Here is a 21,242-nt window from a genome sequence, read left to right as displayed (position 1 = left end):
GGGGGGGGAGTGGGGGATCGATCCCGATCCAGATCGGATCGGGAGAGGGGGAGTGGGAGCGAGTGGGGAATGGGTTAGGGTTACCGTGGTGATGGGGGGTATAGGCAGGGGTGGCCTGGGTCGGCCTGGTCAGCTGTGGCCAACTGGCCACTTGGCCCAGGGGAGAGGGGGGTCTTTTCTTTTTGTTTTCTATTTCTTTTCTATTTTATTTTAAGTTCCCTTTTATTACAGTTTTATAAAAAAAACACTAGCACCTAAATTTGTATTTATAAATATACTACTGCCACCTTAATTCTCAACCGAAAATAAAATAGTTTAATATTTTATAAAATTCAATAGGCATGTATTTAATTGTTTTAACTACTGTTTTAATTATCTTAGAGTCTTTAAACACCTTATCAAAGTTTGGTTTTTCCACCATAATTACATATGCATTATTTAATTCACTCCAAACATTTTAGTTTTAAAGTTTGGAAACTTTTGTTGTTTGCCTATGTTTTAAATTTGAATTTGAATCGGGTTCGAATCAACGTGAGTTTAATCACAGTAATGGAGGTGACGTGGCATCCTTAGCTTGGGATTACTGTAGTCTAATTATCCGGGCGTCACACAGCCCAAGGTGGTTGTGCGCCTCCCCCCTTCCCCTAGTCCTATTTGAACTAGGAGAGGTGGCCGGCCCCCTCTCTCTCTTTCCCCCCCTCAAGGAATCCTATTCCAACTAGGATTGGGGGGGGGGGAATCCTACTCCCAAAGGGAGTAGGACTCTCCTGGCGCGCCTCCTGTGGCCGGCCAGCCTCCCCCCCTCTAATCCTTTATATACTGAGGCAGAGGCACCCCAGAAACACACAAGTTGATCCACGTGATCTATTCCTTAGCCGTGTGCGGTGCCCCCAGCCACCATAGTCCTTGATAATACTGTAGTGGAGTTTAGGCGAAGCCCTGCTGCTGTAGTACATCAAGATCGTCACCACGCCGTCGTGCTGACGGAACTCTTCCCCGACACTTTGCTGGATCGGAGTCCGGGGATCGTCATCGAGCTGAACGTGTGCTCGAACTCGGAGGTGCCGTAGTTTCGGTGCTTGATCAGTTGGATCGTGAAGACGTACGACTACTTCCTCTACGTTGCGTCAACGCTTCCGCAGTCGGTCTGCGTGGGTACGTAGACAACACTCCCCCCCTCGTTGTTGTGCATCACATGATCTTGCGTGTGCGTAGGAAATTTTTTGAAATTACTACGAAACCCAACACTGATCTGTGTGCATCCTATCTATGCAGAGGTCGGGTGTGTGCTTATTGTGTTTATATCCTCTTGCTACTTCATTTTAAGTCAATAAAATCCACTTTGTCAAAAAATATCAAATTTTTAAGGATTTCACTTCAAGTCGAATGTTGGATTTTTGAGCATGGAAAATCGATCGTTTTTATGGGAAATTTAGTTGCCACTAGGATGCAAATTTTCTTTAGCAAGCATGACAAATCCTTGCCATGTTCAATTTCTTGCCCGGATTTGCCATGCTTGGTAAAAGAAATTATCATCCACATGACAACTAAATTGGCAATAAAAAAACATTTGATTTTCCATGGTTAAAAATCTGACCTTAGATTTTTAACATTACCGAATTCTAAAGGACCAGTAACTAAAATGACACAAATTCTTGAGTATACTTCATCTGTTCCAAAATGTAGTGCATATTTTGTTTTTCAAAAATCAAACAAGTATATATTCGATCATATTTATAGAATAAATTATTAAATAAATAAAATAGCACACTTCATGAGGCAGCTAATGATGCTAAATAGGTATTGTGAATGTTGATTTTTTTATAAACTTGCTCAAACATGGGCATGTTTGACTTTCAGAAAACAAAATATGCCCTGCATTTTGGAACAGAGAGAGTAATCCGGAAGTGATGGTTCACACCGACAAACAACCCAAATGGAAGGCATGCTGGTTGGCGTGATATGTTGTGTCAAAAGTATTAGCATCGCCAAGCTGTCTGTATTGGTATCGACTCTTGCCATTTGTCCACATCAGTGCAACTTATCTTGCTACCATTATCCACCAAAGCACTGTTGTCAAGCATTGGCTCTTTTTTCTTCAGTTTTGAGAAGAGCTCCACTGTTTTCTTCACATCTTCGTCTGACTACTCTTTGTTCATTCATTTGCATAGATAACAGAGTGACCTCTTGTTGAATGGTACATTCGCCGTTGAGCCAAAGAAGCTTGTGATAACACAAAAAACCTTACTTAGCCAATATTATTGCTCCTCATATGCTTCACAATGTCTTTGATGTGTGTGTGTGTGTGTGTGTTGATATTCCTGTGTGATGGCCAATGCAACTTCTCACCGCATGATGCGGATAGTTGGTGTCTAAATTCATGTATACACCAAACATGGTCTGATATGCAATGTAGTTTGATTATAGTTGTGCAATTGCAACATGATGGTTTTGTGTTTTCTTTTTCGGTTTCCCCTGAGAAAACAAAATAAATCTTCATCGGCGTGGATAATAGGATTAAATCAATTACATAGATAATGATGCTCTTATATTAGAAGAATATAGAAACCCATATGTTTATACTCATCATGCAACCGCAAACTAATTCTTGGACGGCTTTACATTTATGTGCATTCCTCCTACATTGGTTGTATCTAATTCCAAAACTGAACTCACAAGAATACAAGTTGCAGAACTTAAAGGCTTCTGCAAGCGAGTCAAACTCTGTCCTAATTTCAGGTGTTGCAACATATCCTGTTTTGATTTCATCGAAGCTTCGGATTGGCTTCTCGAGTGCGTTGACCCTTCCCTATGAGATCATTAAAACTAACCAACTTAAAACTAACTTAAAATTATTCTTAATATTATGTTAATATAGGCAAACGAAAGTCCATTATGATATGATGTTATACAAATATTGTTAATATTTGACTCATCGAATAGATACCAAAATTACTTATAATTTTTTAAGCATTATGATTTTAATTAAATCTGAATTATCTCAAACAAAGCTTGTCATTGTTTCAGAAAGATGAAATATGTGCTATTAAATGTGTGTCTGTGTCCATTGATATAGTTTTGACCATATATACTTAGTGGTATGTTATATAACACCTAGCAAAGTTAATCACATATCATTAGTACTACAAAAGTCACATAGTTTTCTTTTATATTAGGATTCGAATTTGTTTGTTGTCCTCAAATTTTATTATAAATTACACTTACCGTGAACTGGAATTTTTTCATTATATAGATTTTTTGCTTATAGATTTTTCTCGGGACTTAGGAAACATTTATATATCCTCGATTATGTGAAGCACAAATGGACAAAGCTGACTTCTTGTGTGTATTGTTATGTGTACATGTGCAGATATATGTAGGATGACTTTCATATTCTCTTTTATATCTCATAAGTATCTTGGTAGATAATTCTAGAGCATAAGATTTCAACATACATCTCAATCAAGATTACAAGTAACCGGAGTGCAAACGATTTCAGGGTTCTATTCGCTTTAGCTCGGACCGTTGTTTTTGTGTGCATGCCAAACAACTAAATTGGAATTTCGGGGATACCAAATCCAATTCAGGCCTCATTATGGATGTCCAGACTCAGCATTAGGATAATTATTATCAAAAAGTCATAACTTTTGAACCGAGCATTAGAATTTCGACCAATTTTCACTGTTAGGTTTCTCAGGTCGAGCTCTTTGAAATCCCATATGGGTATGTTCTGACTTTTTTTAAAAAGCAACTTTTATGCCACATGAGACAAATTTAGTGCTACATAGAAGCAACTTCGCTGCACTATGTGTACCCGTAAATTTGGCTAACATTCTCCCAACTTGCCTACCATTGCTGCTTTGTTGCCTACAGTACAATGAAGTTGCCTATTACTGATGCTCAGTTCCCTGCTATTTGTAATTAGTTGTCTACTCTTGATGCTCAATTTTCTAACTTTGCTAATTAGTTGCCTACAATATTTGTGAAGCTGCATGTCAATGTTTTCTTATGCTGCCTACGAACACTATGGAGCTACCTACCATTTGCTAACGAGTTGGCTGCAATACTATGAAAGTCGCCTATCGTTGTTCGTAAGTTGCGTACCTCAAAACTTGCCTACCAATGGTGCTTAGTTGCCTGTCAATACTATTTTAGTTGCCTATGGTACATTGAAAGTAGCCCATTGGTGTTGCTAAGTTTGCCTATCTTTGAAACTAAGTTGTTTACCGTACCAAAAGGTATTGTAAGCAAATAAGCATGATGTTAGGCTACTCGCTGGTCATTGTAGGCAACTTACAGTAAACATTATCACTTGGCAATCATTGTGGCCAACTTGGGAGAGCATTAGAAAAACTAGTGTCATGGGACGCAAACCTAACATGGAGTTGCTTCCCATAGCACTGAAGTTGCTTGCCGTAGTACTAAAGTTGCTTTTGAAAGAAACTTCATCAAACCATATGCAAATAAGATCCAATTTTGAAAAGTTCGTCGCGGGGGCTCCAATGGTGAAAATGAATCTCAATTTCGACGGTTCAGTCAAAATTATACTTTCTCTGATCCAAAATAAGTGTCGCAGTTTGAACAGGGTTAGTTCAAAAATGCAACACTTATTATGGATCGGAGGTAGTAGCATTTAAAAATATATAGAATTCGCAAACATATCATCAAACTCGCATTGTCGATTTTATCCTATTTGAAATTGAATGTGTCATTTATATTCTCGGCGGAACAGGCGCTCATGTGGCTGCTCCGGATCGCTCCAAGATTCAATCTAATAGTGCGAAAGACTATGAGCTCATGGAGCCCAAATAATGCAGCCGTACTAATTACTCCCTCCGTTCATAAATATTTGTCTTTCTAGAGATTTCAACAAGTGACTACATATGAAGCAAAATAAGTGAATCTACATTCTATATACATCTATATGTGATAGTCCATTTAAAATCTCTAAAAAGACAAATATTTAGGAACGAGGAGAGTAGCATTTAGAGAAAAATAATGTTAGCTGCATCCTCGTCAACACGTGTACGTCATCCACGATCCCACAAATGGCTAGGTGATCGTCATTCTTTTGCAAGATGTGCATGTGCCTGTAACTCTATACAAATACCACTGAGATCAATACGATCTATGTGTTGCATTTTTTTTCCGAATAATTTATGTGTTGCATCTATTCCCCTTTCACAGATAAACCAAACTTTGTGAGGCTGTGAGCTTTGTAATTGAAATTTCTAAGCTCATGAATGAAATTATAAGAAGAGAAAGCTAATGATATCTCCTTAATCTCCTTGATGATACACCATAGCTTTCAAGGGACCCTCCATTGAATGTGCTCTTGCTACTCAGCGCGGCCTTCGGCTTTGCTGCATTTTGGTTAAGTTAAAGGCATCACTCATACATCAATTTGTCCCCGATGCTCACTTTGGTACATCTTCGCACAAATACTACAATATCTCCCTAAACTTGCTCAACACGCACGAAATGAGCCAAATGAGGATAGTGCGATCTATGGATCTAGATGTAATAATTATTATTATTGGTGATGTAATTATTATTATTATTATTGGTATTCGTTGTGCTGTCGTAATTGATGATGAATAGATCAAAAAAAATCTGACAAAGAAAAAGGTGACAACAAATGGCATGCTTAGTCAGCAAATTTAAAAAATTGGCTTGTGTAGTTTCCACGCGTGTGGATGTGCTCTGTTTTGTAAAAAAAAAAGGACCTCATATTCAGTTTTCTCAAAAAGGGCCTAATTTTTCTATGACAGACTAAAAATAAGCACAATATAGCACAGTTCAACAACAACAAACTGAGTCTTCGACCAAAGAAAACAGATGCAATGGCCATTTGTTCTCTTCTCACAAGACATGTGTAGATTTTTCTGGAACGCTGAAACAAAAAATATGCATGCGTAGACAACTGCGTCATGTACCATTTCGCTCTTTCCACGTCATTGCCAAGAGGCCGTCAGAAAGTAAACGCCAGTATTGTTGCTCGTGCTTACCCAATCCCCCAACCCAACAATGAGTACCGAAGTTCGGAAATGTCTATACATATCAGTGAATTACTTTACAGGAATGGGAAACATTATATCGCACGAGAGTCATAATCACAAGTAAAACTCTAGTTTCCGGAAGAAAAAAAAAAGGCAATATATACAGGAGTGCTTAACTGAAGCCGGACTCAAAAGCACTTATGCCGCAGTGAGTTTCTGGATGTCCTTCTGCAAGAAAATAATACATGCCAACAATGACTGAGGAGTGGCAAATATTAAAAGATGCTAAGGAGGATAACATGCAGGGGATTTGTAAGGTGTTCTCTGCAATGTTGTGAACTACGAGAGGATTAAGGAATGTGCCCCTCAATGAGATACAGAAGTTTGGCATTCCTAAATCAAGCAATTTGAAAAGTAATGAGTGTAGTAAGCAAAACCATCTTATGAACGAAGCAATCCAGTGGCAAAATGGGCCGAAAGCAAAATAGCGAATGAATTAGATATTATGACAAATTGACTTCTGACTGATGGACTATGGCTTTCCAGTCTGTAGTGATGAGTTGGTGACACGAAATCAACTGCAGATTATATAACCCCATCCACCACTGCAATTAAGTCACCACAAGTCCTTTTGACTAAGTGGGCATTACCGCATTAGTTCAGGACTCGAATCTTCAATTTCGTCTAAACTTCTGAATTACATAATCCTACGGAAGGCAGAAAAAAATTGACACGCTTTCCGAACCCATGCTGCTTGCTTCTGGCTGTGGCCTGTGGGTGCCCCATCAACCATTGTGAGCAACTGTCATCAGAGACTTAGCATAATTCCATCATTTAAGCTTATGTAAATTCCAACACTGCCAAGGCTGTACGCTATGACCTATTATAACAACTTGGAGAATGTGCCATCTGAACCACTCGTGTAGATCTAAGGTTCACCAAGAACACCAACACCGCTCTAGACACATTGGAGTTAGTACTCTGTTGGTCAAGGCTAGTTTTAGCTGGATGCCCACACCCACAAGACCGCAGCCCATAAGGTACTGTTTTTTACATATGGACAAATGAACATATGTTCATTGTCCGTTTAGCGCCACATGCCAACATATGCTGGGGAATCTTAGAACTAGAGATCCAAATTCACTAAAATTAGATTAAAATAGGAATTAATGATAAGAGGGATATACACTATAGAGCCACAGAGAAACTTAACACACCTCAATTTGGAATGGTGAAGTTGTTGGTGGATATCTCTCCACAACTTTGCCATTTTTGTCCACTAGGAACTTCTCAAAGTTCCACTTCACTATATCACCCAAAAATCCTCCAGCACTCGACTTGAGAAACTTATAAATAGGGGCTGTAAATGGTCCATTGACATCAACCTGCCATTGTATGCATATCCAATTAATTGTGGCAAGTAGCTGGAAATACTGAATACAATGCATTGCTTCTTAAGCTGGAGTTCCCATACCTTATCAAAAATAGGAAATTCAGCTTTAAACCTTGTACAAGCAAATTGCTTTATCTGTGTATTTGATCCAGGTTCTTGAAAACCAAATTGATTGCATGGAAATGCCAGAATCTCAAACCCTGCAATTTTAAAAAGATGAAAGAAAATGATACATCCTACTATGACCTTCAAATTCATGCCCATGCCACTCCAGTAGCTGTTGGTCAGTTTCTTATGCTCTTAGAATAGTAAATTAATCCAATCAGAAAAGGCAGTTTTTACTTTTACTCAAACAAATAGAGAATGTGTCATTGTGTCCTCAAGAAAATAGAAAAAAACATCCGTCATCTTGAACAAATGTTGTTGAGGCCGAAGTCACCATAAGAATCTTTCTTTTATTGGTAAGCATGGCACAGTATCTAATCATTCTTTGTTAGTCATGTGGATTGAAACAGAAATTTTTATTGAAACCAGATAGTTTAAAACTGGACCGGCCTGGGATAGTACCACCAACCCTGAAAAGTACCTGCTTGTTGATAGATAATTAACATAGACTGCTTCCACGGGTAAGGATTTAAAATTTTGCATGGCACTAGGGTGATTATCTAGAGCAAGACACCAACTAAAAATCATAAATGAGAAGAGGTCTCTCATGCCATAAGCAATGTCTAATCCAGTGAAAAGAAGGTCTAACCAGAAATACATATTACCTTGAGTCTTGTACTTCTCGTAAAGGTGAGATAGCTCAGTGTAATTTGCTGTTGTAAGCCCGCTGGGTTTTGCAGAAAAAAGTGAGGGTTCATGCACAACAAAGAATAACTTAATGTTGGGCTTAGGAAAAAACGTATATCAAGAAAATTACCATTGAGAAGCAACATTAACAATCAACAGTGCTTTTCCCTTGAACTTGCTAAGAGAAACATTTTTTCCATCAATATCCTGAATAACAGAGAAATGTTTCTTCAGGCACGAAAGTTAAAAATGGACACATTTAATCTCCTCACAAAAGTATGCTCATTCGTTCATAAATCATGTATCAATAATTAAACATATAAAATGATGCTATATTACAGTCAAGGGAAAATCACTAGGGAAATAGAAGTATCATAATATTAAAAAAATCTAAATTCCCAAACTACATGTTGCTTAGGAAAAAAAGACGAACACACTACAACACAGGTCAAAATGGGCCACAGCCAATTTCATGAAAGTTCAAATTTACCCTTAAACCAAATTTTAACCCTCATAATTTCCCGTAATCTCTTATCATTTTACTTGGTCAGTGAATCTGCTTGAATATGTCCTCCATGTGCAGTTTAAGTCTGCAAACCAACTACGCCAATATATCTATATATTTATCCAATGTACCGACACATAGATGGTAATAGATCTACAACGAGTAGGAATGCATATATTTCCTAAATCCGAATAAAACATTTCAGAGATACATTTATTTAAGGTAATTTTTTTTAAAATATGTTACTAGCTCACACTCCATAACTGAAGTAAAACCATGACAAGTACTATGGAATGGAGGGAGTAATATATAAATCTCCAAATGCATTGGCCTGACGCAGCCAATTTCAAGCATGCCCAACAACGCCATTTCAAATAAAATACTTCTTCCGTTCCTAAATATAAGTCTTTCTAGAGATTTCAATATGGATTACATACGGAGCAAAATGAGTGAATCTAAACTCTAAACTACGTCTATATGCATTCGTATGTAGTTCATATTGAAATCTTTAGAAAGACTTATATTTAGAAACGGAGGAAGTATAAGTATTACCGATGGATACAGCACATCCCACCTACCTAACGACACTGCATCAAACATCTAACACAGCTGTCCTGTCGCTTGTCGCTGTGTACAATCTCACCTATATGCATCCGAATTCACACAAATCACATCGATCCATTCCACCGAACCCGCACGTACAATCTCACCCACGGCGCAAGCTCGCGCCTCACGCGCAACCCAAGTACGATGCCACGCCACTATCGCGAAAATTACGAGGCCAGAGAGCTGGTCACCTACCTTCACGGTGAAGTCGTAGATGCTCTTCTCCGTGGTGGCGGCGGCGTAGACGACGCCGGGCGCCCGCCTGCGCCGCCGCGGCGCCGCGACGGAGACCGCCGCCCTGCCCCAGGCCCCCGACTTCGAGTGGGCCGCCGGGAGGCGCGCGAAGGCGGTGGCCGCCGGAGGGAGCCGCGAGACCTGCGCGGCGGGGTGGAGGCAGGTGAGCGCCGCGGCCGCGGTGGACGAGGCCATGATGCAGGCGGGGTGTGGCTGCCGCGCGTCGGCGGGCGGGCGCGTGGGAACAGACTGGGGGCGGTGGTGGGCGGGCGCGTGGTGGGGGTTTAGCGCGGTAGCGGCGCCGGATTGGTTCGCGCCGATTCTGGTTAAGGACGGAGCGCTTTTGCAGATAGACCCCTGCGTTGATCTACATTTGGCCATAACTTTCTTCATTGCCCTTTCTTCAGAAAATTGATGGAGGTATCCTACTTCCTCGATTTAGAAAAATATTACAAGCGATCAATTATAAAAAAGTCAATAGTAAAAAAATAATAACCATCGTCTTCATCAATTCTGGCATGGTTGAGCTTTCGTTGCCCCATTTAAGAAGAATATTTTTGCTGCACCCCACCATTAAGACGTCTGGAATGAATAATTTGGCCTATGGTTTGTTCAGGACATTACCAACCACCGTCTTTAGACGATGGTATAATCACATGCATGTTGTTAATAATTATGTAATGCCTCGGCCTTGATCATCCCAATCCATAAAATGCAGGGACAAAATTTGGATGTGTCTGAAAACATGAATGCAAATTTGCAGTAAGCTTCCTTTTGTGTATATCACATACCTTGTTGTTACTTCAGCTGCCATCACCATTGTTGAGAAGAGTTGCGGTGCCAAAGGGGTAGAAATTGAAGCACCAGAGAAGCGCCGCCGTCGCGGTTGTCAAATTCTCATCTAGCAAAGCTATTTGTGTACATATTTTCTTAGATTATCTGAAAATGTTATGTTTAGGCATATGCAACAGCCCCACTCACCTGAAAATGGTGTATGTGAATGTTCTTTTTATTCATCACGTGATTTTTCAAAAGCTAATATAACATCCAATTCACCTGAAAATGTGTATAAATTTTACGTGAATGTTCTTTTTATGAAATGCCGCAAATTTTCAAAACACCAAGGGAGCGTGCGGAAAAGAGCCTAAGTTGTGGCTGCTGGCACTTTTTTTTTAGGGGGAGCCTGGCTGGTGGCACTGGTGGGGCAGCGGACACGTGAAGCGCTGTGCGCCGGGCGGGTGTTGGTCTTTTTCAGCTGGCGCACGGCACAAGCTGGACCAGCCAAATTGCAAGAAACCAACCTTTATCCACTTCGTCGCGGACATGCAACTCCCAGAATCCATTTATTGAGGCACTGGACGATGCACACCGCCGGCGACGGGGATGCCGCTGGAGCAGTCGTTTCCAAGCATTATCTCCGGTCCTTGTCGCGTGAGTCTCCCTGTTCCATCTGCCATGTCTTTCGCGCGCGGGAATGAATTAGCGCGATAGGTTTTGCTCGGGTCAATTCATTTACGAGGTTTGTAATAAATTGGAAAAAGGTCTATTTCTGGTGAATCGACTGTTGTGAACGATGTTCTAGAAAGAGGAAAAAGACTATTGTCAGTATTGTGAACGTAAAGGTTTCATCACTCAACTCTAGGTAGAGCTTAGAGCTTCTTCTTTTTTTGAAAATGGTCAGATCTATTATAAAAATTTACCGGAAGTACAAAGCACCTCAAACATAATAAAAATTACGTCGAGGTCCACCGAACGACCATTGCCGCCACCAGAACGAGCCTCTGGCGCGCCACTGTCATCGCTTCCATACTAAAGCCGGGCTGACCTTGCCGCAGTCGGGAAGTCTTCGTGCACGTACCCCTAAGGACCAGCGCCCTGGAGGCGCAGTCGTTGCCATTGAATTCTTGAATCGATCTGAAGAACTTAACACCAAATATCGCCGTTGCGTACGCACGGCGAGAAACCCTAACCTCCCCGCCCCAAGGAGTTGGCTGGAATCTACGTCGGAGCTCCGTCTAATCCATCCAACAGACAAACTTGAGAAAGATCGGAGCCCAGAAGACTGACTCGAAAAAGGAGTGCCACCAACCGTCCAAACGCCGCCTCTGCGAAGACTAAAACCCTACCTATCTATATCTATATACTAGTGGAAGTCGAGATACCAGGATTCTCCTCCCCGCCACCGGCAGCCGGAGCGGTAGGCGGAGGGGAGGTGAATCCACGGGCTCGCCCGACAGAGATTGAGGGGAGGAAGGCTTTCCCAAGTCGCCTTGGGAGAATGAAAGAAAAGCCAATGGTTTGTCAGATCCCAATAACTTAGAGCATCTTCAACCATGGTAGGCTAACCAGACGCTAGGCTTGGTAAAGAACCTTGTATTTGAAAGGGCACATCTCTAAACGTGCCCTAGTTATTGCACATTCAAGTTATTCAATTAAATATAAAAAGTAAAGGAGAAAAAAAACATGAATCTCTAGATAAGATTGATGACATAGAACTTAAATGTGCAATAATTTTGGCGCATCCAGATATGATTTAGCAAATCTATTCAAATTAAGTAATGATGATTAAGGTTGTGCCCCCCCCCCCTCCCCCCACCAATTTGTCTGTTCGGGGAGTCATAATCCTTGTATCCAAAATCTCAATTCGATACAAAGTCATGCAATGTCGATTTCATAAGTTCATCATATAAGAAAGAGTTGCATTTGAAAGAAAATTGCAAACTACGTGGTACCCTACTCCCAGTCCTCGTTGGAGGAGAGTTTGGTGACCCCTTTACGGAAGCAGTTGTTCTCATGATCATTGGTGGTGGCTCGAATCAAGGGTATCTCCTCGTCGCCGATGTCGTCTGCGAAGAGCTCCTCCTGCTCAACGTCACGAAGGAGGATTTGGCGGATGTTCGTCGCCACTGCGCGCTCAGACTCGAGGAACTCCATAATGGTGCGGTTCATTGCGACGAGGATGCTGTCATTGATGAGCTCAACGAAGGCGGAAGCACCTGTGTGTTCGACCTCGAACCGCGCCTCCACCGCAATGTGCTCCGCCTCCTCGGCTTGGGTGAAGCGCAACTACCCCTCCGCCTCCTCCATCGAGAGGAGGCAAATGACATCACCCCTGCCGGCCGTGGCGTTCACCACCTCAAACCTGACGGTGGGGTCAACCTCCATATCCTCCTAGAGAGCTCGGGGATTGGTTGATTGCAATGCAGTCTACGCACCATGCCTCGATGGTGGGCACCTCGTCGTGAGCTCCGCCCAATGCCCCGACATCAGCATCTTGTAATACGTGGCCTTCTCGCGGACCATGGCGGAGGGCATATGGTGAGGTCTGAGAAGATAGGAACGCCCTTTGTGGCGCGGACGGGAAGGGAAAAGGGAGGGAAAAGGGAGGGAAATCGCTCGTCTTCAATAGCCGGGGTTTGGCCCCTCGGGAGCCGCACCGATGAGGAACCATGAATACAAACACCAAACCAGTGACCTCCCAGGCAGACTGATGGGTTTTCCCATGGGTCTCACTGGTTAGTCCAATGTGGAAGCACATTCGAGCAACCCCAAATCTACCGCACATATGGCTGGGGAGGGGTGCCGCATGGAGGGTTTATCGGAGCCAAGATGTTTATTTTTAAGAAAGGCTTAATCTAGCAGTGGCCATGCACTACGACACAAGAAAACAACTCAAAACATGAGACGTGAAAAAATCATGCAGCTCTCATGAGTTGTCTTGAAAATTTAACAATCCATTACATAAAAAGGAACATAACAAGCACCACAAAAATTTGTCAAGAAGATAAGTGTGAAGATCATTTTCTAATTGATTGAAAGTATAACCTTGTGGTTCTTTTCATTGGGAATGGTTATTTTTGTGCCGACCATATGTTGTTTGTCATGGTATGGCAGGGTGGTGATAGATAACAAAACCCTAAGACCCCGCTTGGATTACTGTGTTTCATTCAGATACATCTGTAAAAAATATACGCAGCTGCATGTGTGTATCCTTCCCGGTCGAAAATCACTCTACTACAGTAATATACACTCGTAAAGTTGATACACCTATATTAAATTACACTCAATCCAAGCCCGGCCTAAGGTATGATATGATTTGTTCAAACACCGCGGTCCATGCTAAGCATGATGACTTATGCTCGCAGTGTATTCTTTCCTTATTAGTCATGTTTTGATTATGTCTTTTATGTATTGGCACTCTTTTCGACACCGTGTTTGCATAGACGTGGTGGTATCATTCGATCATTAACATAATTATCATGCCCATTCTAAGACAAATATGCCATTTCGTTAGCAAATTGAAACGTTTGCATGTCGACCGTCTATCAGCGATCGAACGGCTACATTTCTAACATCAAAAACCACATAACAAGCCCCGGCCACCCGCACCGCCCGACGGCACCGATGCCTTCTCCCGGCCTGCCGCCCCCCGCCGCCGCACTCCTCGCCGACGTCGGCGCCCTCCGCCGTTCGTACGCACGCCTCATCGCCCTCTCCTCCACGCTCCGCCACCTCGATCAGGTCCTCGCCGTCTGTCTCGCCTCCGGCCACTACACCCTCGACCCCGCCCCGGCCACCTCACTCCTCGTCCGCTACGCCGCCCTCCGCGCACCTCCCCGCCAGCTCCTCCGCCTCTTCCGCGCCGTCCCCAACCCCGACCGCTTCATTCGCAACGCCCTACTCCGCTCCCTCCCGTCCCTCCGCCCCGACCTCCTCTTCCCCTGCCCCGACTCCTTCTCCTTCGCCTTCGCCGCCACCTCGCTCAACTCTTCCAGCTCCCGCGGCGGCATCGCTTCTGGTTCCGCCTCCGCGCGCGCGCTGCACGGGCTCGCCGTCGCCGCGGGGTACGCGGGGGACACGTTCGTGGCGTCGGCCTTCACCAAGCTCTACTCCACGCTGTCGAGAGGCGATGACGCACGCAGGGTGTTCGACGCTGTGCCGTCTCCGGACACGGTCCTCTGGAACACGCTGCTCGCCGCGCTGTCCGGCTCGGAGGCCATGGAGATGTTCGTGCGGATGGTCAGGGCAGGATCGGCGCAGCCTGACTCGACGACGCTGTCATCCGTCCTGCCGGCAGCAGCGGAGGTTGCGGATGTGACGATGGGAAGGTGCGTTCATGCCTTTGGGGAGAAATGCGGATTGGCACAAGACGAGCATGTTGTGACGGCGCTCATATCACTGTATGCCAAGTGCGGAGACATGGAGTGTGCACGGCATCTCTTTGACAGGATGGTGGCGCCGGATTTGGTTGCATACAATGCCTTGATCTCAGGCTACTCGGTTAATGGCATGGTTGGATCGTCGGTGGAGCTGTTTAAGGATCTGGTGACCTTGGGCTTGAGGCCAACCTCGAGCACGTTGGTGGCGCTGATCCCGGTGCACAGTCCGTTCGGGCATGAACAGCTTACTCGGTGCTTACATGCGTATGTTGTCAAGGCTGGATTTGATGCCAATGCTCCTGTATCGACATCACTTACCACTCTGTACTGTAGGTTAAACGACATGGACTCTGCAAGGAAAGCCTTTGATGCAATGCCTGAAAAGACCATGGAATCATGGAATGCCATGATATCGGGGTATGCCCAGAATGGTTTGACGGAGAAGGCCGTTGCACTCTTCCAGAAAATGCAGGCGCTCAATGTGCCACCAAATCCGCTCACCATCTCGAGCGCTCTGTCGGCCTGTGCACAGCTTGGAGCTTTGTCATTGGGAAAGTGGGTACACAAGATCATCTCCAAGGAGAACCTCGAGCTCAATGTTTATGTCATGACAGCGCTCATTGACATGTATGTGAAGTGCGGAAGCATTGCTGAAGCTCGCCGCATCTTCGACAGAATGGACAATAAGAATGTGGTCTCCTGGAATGTGATGATCTCTGGATATGGCCTCCATGGTCAAGGTGCTGAAGCTTTGAAGCTCTACAAGGACATGCTGGATGCAAACCTTCTTCCAACAAGCTCCACCTTCCTGTCAGTACTCTATGCGTGCAGCCATGGAGGATTGGTTGAGGAAGGGCGGACAGCCTTCCGGTCAATGACTAGCGATTACGGGTTCACTCCAGGTATCGAGCACTGCACTTGCATGGTGGATCTACTCGGCCGAGCTGGCCGGCTCAAGGAGGCTTATGAGCTCATCTCAGAGTTCCCCAAGAACGCCATTGGACCTGGCGTATGGGGGGCTTTACTTGCTGCTTGCATGGTTCATAAGGATGCTGACCTTGCAAAATTGGCCTCCCAGAAGTTGTTTGAACTAGAACCCGAGAACACCGGCTACTATGTGCTGCTCTCCAATCTGTACACGTCAAAGAAGCAGTACTCTGAAGCAGCTGGGGTGAGGCAGGAGGCCAAGAGCAAGAAGCTGGTGAAAACACCAGGGTGTACTCTAATCGAGCTAGGTGACAAACCGCATGTCTTCATGGCTGGTGATCGTGCCCACCCACAGTCAGACGCCATCTATTCGTACTTGGAGAAGCTAACTACAAAGATGATTGAGGCTGGGTACCGACCCGACACGGAGGCGGCATTGTACGACGTCGAGGAGGAAGAGAAGGAGCATATGGTGAAAGTGCACAGCGAGAAGCTGGCCATCGCCTTTGGATTGCTCAATACGGAACCTGGGACCGAGATCAGGATCATCAAGAACCTTAGGGTGTGCCTGGACTGCCATAACGCCACCAAGATTATTTCCAAGGTGACGCAGAGGCTGATTGTGGTTAGGGACGCGTCGAGGTTTCACCATTTCAGAGATGGAATTTGCTCCTGTGGTGATTACTGGTGATTCACTGGAATTTGCTCTGATCTCTTAACAGATGATTGGTTGATTCTTTCGAGGTAATCCTATCTGGAGAGCATTTGCTGAGCTAAAATAATTTGTAACCTCGGGCGCCAGTTTTGTGTGGCTGGGAGAAAGTCAGAACTGACTCATAACCAACATATTCCATTTCAGTTCCAAGCAAGACCCAAGGTTTTAACCCAAGGCACAGACTCTCTCGCCAGTATACAATAATTTTACCAGCTCATGGGGAAGCACAACTGCTTCAGCAGAAAGTTAAAGTCGTTGACAAAAACATCATGCTGAAAATAGAACCCTTGTAATGGATTGTAAATTGTAATATTTGATTGCCAATTGGCACAACATGCGAGCTACATAATAATTCGTGCTTTGCTACAAGTATGGTTAAAAGTGTTAACCAACATTCCTAAAAGCCAGAACATTGCTAAAAGCTTCCTCAAAAAAAAACATTGCTAAAAGCCAGAACACACAAGCTTTGTTAGTACTTGCTTTCCTGGTAACAAATCATTACTTCACAATAGATTCTCCAACGAAAGTTATCGACAGCGGCTCTTTTGCCTAAGATGCTGAATGAGCTGTGTCGTCTTGGTCAGGGCAGAACCTTCTTCAGCCAATGAGTTGTATTAGTAGGCTTAAACCATGTTTTGAAAACAATATGAAGGGCTGTCAAGTAACTTGAGTGATTAAGAAATAAAATGCATCACAAACATGAACTATGTCAAGCTTTTGAGACAAGATGATCAACTTATGAACTGCGTGAGAATTTAGTCCATTTGTTCCTACCTAGCACCTCAGTCCTTGGCTGCTTGCAGTCAGGATCCAGATGCCATTCAGTACATAACAGGGCATTTTAGCATGCGCTGGAGGCAAACAAGGTTCTTCATGAATCATGAGCTCAGATGAGCCTAGCCTAAAAAACATTGTTAGTGTTGATATTGCTATAGCCTTGTGAAGTTGTGATGCCAGGCCAGCAGCATTTTACATCAACAGTGTGTTTTACCATGCGGCGCAGTCTGAAAATCTGAATATCTCATATCACCATGCAGCTTCAACATGAACAACCTTGTGATGTAAAGAGTATGTTGTGCAAACACTTGCCAGATATCTCATCATGTCAGGCATCATTTTAAAAATTGGCCTTCTCAGTTTTCTGCATCGTCTCAGGGTTTGTTCCAAAATTTGAGCTATATCCCAAACAACACCACAGTGTACACAACACTCCATACTTCATCTGGACCTATTCCCCTGCCATAAGATCTGACTGTACACAGGAGATACGAAGAGAAATTCTCCTGAATAATCAATAACTCGATATGAACGGATCAGGTGCAACAAATACAACTCTGTGGCCTTTGTTAGACAATTAGAAAACATTCAATTCATCCATTTTCATGTCCCACAGAGCTGCAGCCGGGTAGCTTGACTAGTCCTCTTTCCTGCATCGATCTCCTGATAGCAAGAGACTTATCCCACCTCCCGTAGGAGGTATACAAGTTGGACATGAGCACATAAAAATCTGGCGTGCCAGGATGAAGAACCATCATCCTATTGATAGCTTCTTCTCCAAACTCTAACCTGGAATGGAGCTTGCATCCATGGAGAAAAGCTCCCCAGACACTAATGTCTGCTTGCATTGGCATCTTCTGTATGAACTCCAATGCCTCCTCCAGATTTCCGGCACGGGACAGCACATCAACCATACATGCATAATGCTTCATTGAAGGAGTGATGTTGAAATACTGTGCCATGCTCTCAAAACACTTCTTTCCTACAGAAACCATCCCAGTGTGGCTGCAGGTGGAAAGGATACTTGTGAACACTACATCATTTGGTTGGATATTGTCCTTCAACATTTCATTAAAAAGGTCGATCGAGCCAGCAGAATCGCCCTGCATACCATAACCTCCAATCATAGCACCCCAAGTGACAGAATTGCGATCATTCATCTCTCTGAACACCCTCTGAGCAGATGGGAGATCAGCACACTTGTTGTACAGGTTCAGCAGAGCAGTGTTGACGTAAATGTTGGACAGAAATGCGTGTTTGACAGCATAAGTATGGAAACATTTACCGATAAGTAGATCACCCAAACAAACACAGGCTGACAAGGCGTTCACTACGGAGATGGCATCAGGAGAAGAACCCTGCACCCTCATCTGACTAAATAGCATTAGAGCTTCATTGCCCATGTCATTCTCAACATAGCCAGCGATCAATGAATTCCATGTGACAACATCCTTGTTCGAAATTCTTTCAAATATCCCATTGGCCTCTGACACTGCTTTACACTTTGCATACATATCAACGAGCGCGTTCATCACCACATCCTTCTGAACCACACCTAACTTAACTGACATCCCATGAATCAACCTTCCCAGAGACAAGTTGCGCAACTGAGCGGAAGCTGAAAGAACAGTTGCTATGGTTACCGAATTAGGAACAATGCGCACAAATTTCTTGTCAGCGAACAGAAGTAATGCATCAAGAGGACTCCCATTCTGTGTGTAGCCCACGATCATCGTCGTCCAGAGAACAAGGTCAACAAAACCGAGCTCATCAAACAACCGCCGAGCATCCTCTAGCTGTCCGCACTTGACATACATATCCAGCATCGCTGCGGTAACGAAAGGGTTAAATACCATGCCAAGTTTGACCACTGACCCATGAACCCATCTCCCTTGGTGTAAACTGCCGAGCATGGTGCAAGCCGTGAGCACGCTCGCCATCGTGTGCTCGCTCGGCAGCACGCGCTCTTCCCTCATCTCGTTGAACAGCGCCAGTCCTTGTTCGGCGAGACCGTTCTGCAGGCAGCCGCTGAGCATGGACGTCCACGACACCACGTTACGGCCAAGGATCCTGTCGAACACCTTGCGTGCGTTCTCCAGGTCGCCGGCTTTGGCGTACATGTCGACCAGGCAGTTCATCACGAACCCGTCCGCGCCGCCGGCCTTGACGGCGTCGCAGTGCAGCCGCCTGCCGTAGCGGAAGTCGGCCGACCTGACGGAGGCCTTGAGCGCGAGGGAGAGCAGGACGACGTCGCCCTGCGCCGCGGGGCACCGCCGCCGCATGCCCCGGTGGAGCGCCACGGCCTCCACGTGCCGCCCCGCGGCGGCGTGCCACCCGACCGCGACCCTGTAGGTGTAGGGGTCAGGGCGGGGGGTTTCATCGAGCACCCTGCGCGCGGAGGCGAGGTCGCCCAGCGCCGCGTAGCAGCTGAGCAGCTTGGTGCGGGCGCGGAGGGGGTGGAGGAGGCCGTGCGCGAGGAGGCGCGCATGGAGGGCGCGGAGGGAGGAGACGGTGGCGCACGCCGGGAGGAGGCGGTGGAGGAGGGGGCCGCCGTGCCCGTGGGGCAGGTGCTCGACGGAGTGCGCGTCCGGGGGAGCGCCGCGTGGGGACGGCGCGTGCATTGGGCGTTCCGGGCTTCCGGTTCGGAAGGGTGTGCAAGGAGCCCACGAGGTAATAAAGTGCTAAGGCCCAGTTTGCCTCATTTTTCTTCCGTATCACTGCATTGGCGAAATAAAGTACTTTTTGCAAATGCCGCTCCCGCGACAAGTGTCACACTGGATGTGCATCACCTATCGCAAATTGAGAGTTTTTTTTTCTAGTTCCTTTATTCAAAACGTTTTATCTCTCAAACCTCTCGAACCGGTTTCATTATTGGATTCTTGGCATTGAGATCTTCAAAACTAGCTCCTACATCGATAAGTTTTGACGAACATTTTTTCACGAAAAAAACAAACCGAGAGCATCATTTTTTTTTCATTTACAAAAGGCATGACCGTACCTCTCGTGGTATCATATATGTGCCTCCACGAGAACTAAAGCTGTGCCTTGCACGAATGAAGAAAAAAAAGAAAACGCTTCTTTCTCTTTATGAAAGGCATGATCGTGCCTCTCACGGAAGCAAATTCGTGTCTCTATGAGAAGTAAATTTGTGCCTCTCACGAAAGAAAGAAAAACACGTTTTTTATTTTTCAAGAGGCATGACCGTGCCTCACGCAGAAGAAAATCTTTGCCTTCATGAGAAGTAAATATGTGTCTCTCGTGGAACAAAAAAGAACGTGTTTTCCTCCTTTTCGAGAGAAATGACCTGCCTCTTGCGAAACGAAAAAAAGTGTCGTTCCCTTTTCTGATGCCTCACGCGAAAACCAACCCGTGCCTTCATGAAAAGTAAATTCGTGCCTCTCACAGAATGAAAAGAAACATGTTTTTCCCTTTTCCGAGAGAAACGGTCGTGCCTCTACCGGAAGCAAATTTGTGCCTCTCGTGAAAGAAGAAAAAGAAAATGCGTTTTTTCCTGTCCAAGAGGCAGTCCATGCCTTTCGCAGAAACAAATTCATGCATCCACGAGAAGTAAATTTATGCCTCTTGCGGAGCTAAAAAAACATGTTTTCCCTTTCTTAGAGGCACAACTGTGCCCCTCATGAAAGTAAATTCGTGCCTACATGAGAAGTAATCTGTGCCTCTCGCAGAAGGATAAAAAACATATTTTCCCCTTTTTTGAGAGGCACGGCTGCGCCGCTCGCGGAAGCAAATATGTGCATCTCGTGCAAGCAAAAAAAACACATTTTTTTCCTTTCCGAAAGACATGACCGTGCCTCTCACAAAAACAAATTCATGCCCCGACGAGAAGTAAATATATGCTTCTCGTGGAAGAAAAAAAAGAAAACACATTTTGTCGCGTTTTTTTTTTGAAATTCTTTTCCAAATCCTAAGAAAAATCAGAAAAACCCCGAAAAGCCAAAAAAAAACAATCATCTAAAAGTTGAAAACTCGTACAGAAAAAATAATTCGGAGGGAGCGAGATACATGGCGGCAGCTGACAGCGCGCCAAGTGGGCGCGCTCCCAACCCACACGAAGTGTTCCCTGCCGGGGCTCCCGAAGGAGTACTCATCGATTAATTGCTCCCATCCTTTTTTC

General features: G+C 44.6%; 3 protein-coding genes across 3 annotated transcripts; 1 reads left to right on the top strand and 2 right to left on the bottom strand.

The window, feature by feature from the left end:
- Positions 1–5,976: 5,976 nt before the first annotated feature.
- On the bottom strand, positions 5,977–9,796 carry LOC119329978 (phospholipid hydroperoxide glutathione peroxidase 1, chloroplastic-like). Its single transcript, XM_037603086.1, has 6 exons — positions 9,491–9,796; positions 8,315–8,391; positions 8,163–8,224; positions 7,474–7,592; positions 7,217–7,384; positions 5,977–6,227 (listed from the first exon to the last, which is right to left on the bottom strand). The coding sequence occupies exons 1-6, from the start codon at positions 9,722–9,724 to the stop codon at positions 6,198–6,200; spliced, it is 690 nt and encodes a 229-aa protein (XP_037458983.1). The 5' UTR covers positions 9,725–9,796; the 3' UTR covers positions 5,977–6,197.
- Positions 9,797–13,840: 4,044 nt separating this feature from the next.
- LOC119333218 (pentatricopeptide repeat-containing protein At4g30700-like) lies at positions 13,841–16,768 on the top strand. Its single transcript, XM_037606195.1, has one exon. The coding sequence runs from the start codon at positions 13,841–13,843 to the stop codon at positions 16,304–16,306; it is 2,466 nt and encodes an 821-aa protein (XP_037462092.1). The 3' UTR covers positions 16,307–16,768.
- A 126-nt stretch (positions 16,769–16,894) lies between these two features.
- LOC119333217 (pentatricopeptide repeat-containing protein At2g03380, mitochondrial-like) lies at positions 16,895–19,728 on the bottom strand. Its single transcript, XM_037606194.1, has one exon. It carries the CDS (start codon positions 19,726–19,728, stop codon positions 17,701–17,703), a length of 2,028 nt encoding a protein of 675 aa, XP_037462091.1. The 3' UTR covers positions 16,895–17,700.
- Positions 19,729–21,242: the final 1,514 nt, after the last annotated feature.

The sequence above is a fragment of the Triticum dicoccoides genome, chromosome 7A (assembly GCF_002162155.2).
Source record: "Triticum dicoccoides isolate Atlit2015 ecotype Zavitan chromosome 7A, WEW_v2.0, whole genome shotgun sequence".
NCBI classification, from domain to species: Eukaryota; Viridiplantae; Streptophyta; class Magnoliopsida; order Poales; family Poaceae; genus Triticum; species Triticum dicoccoides.
The sequence above is the reverse complement of the archived record's forward strand: the minus strand, read 5'-3'. Positions and strand labels throughout refer to the sequence as shown.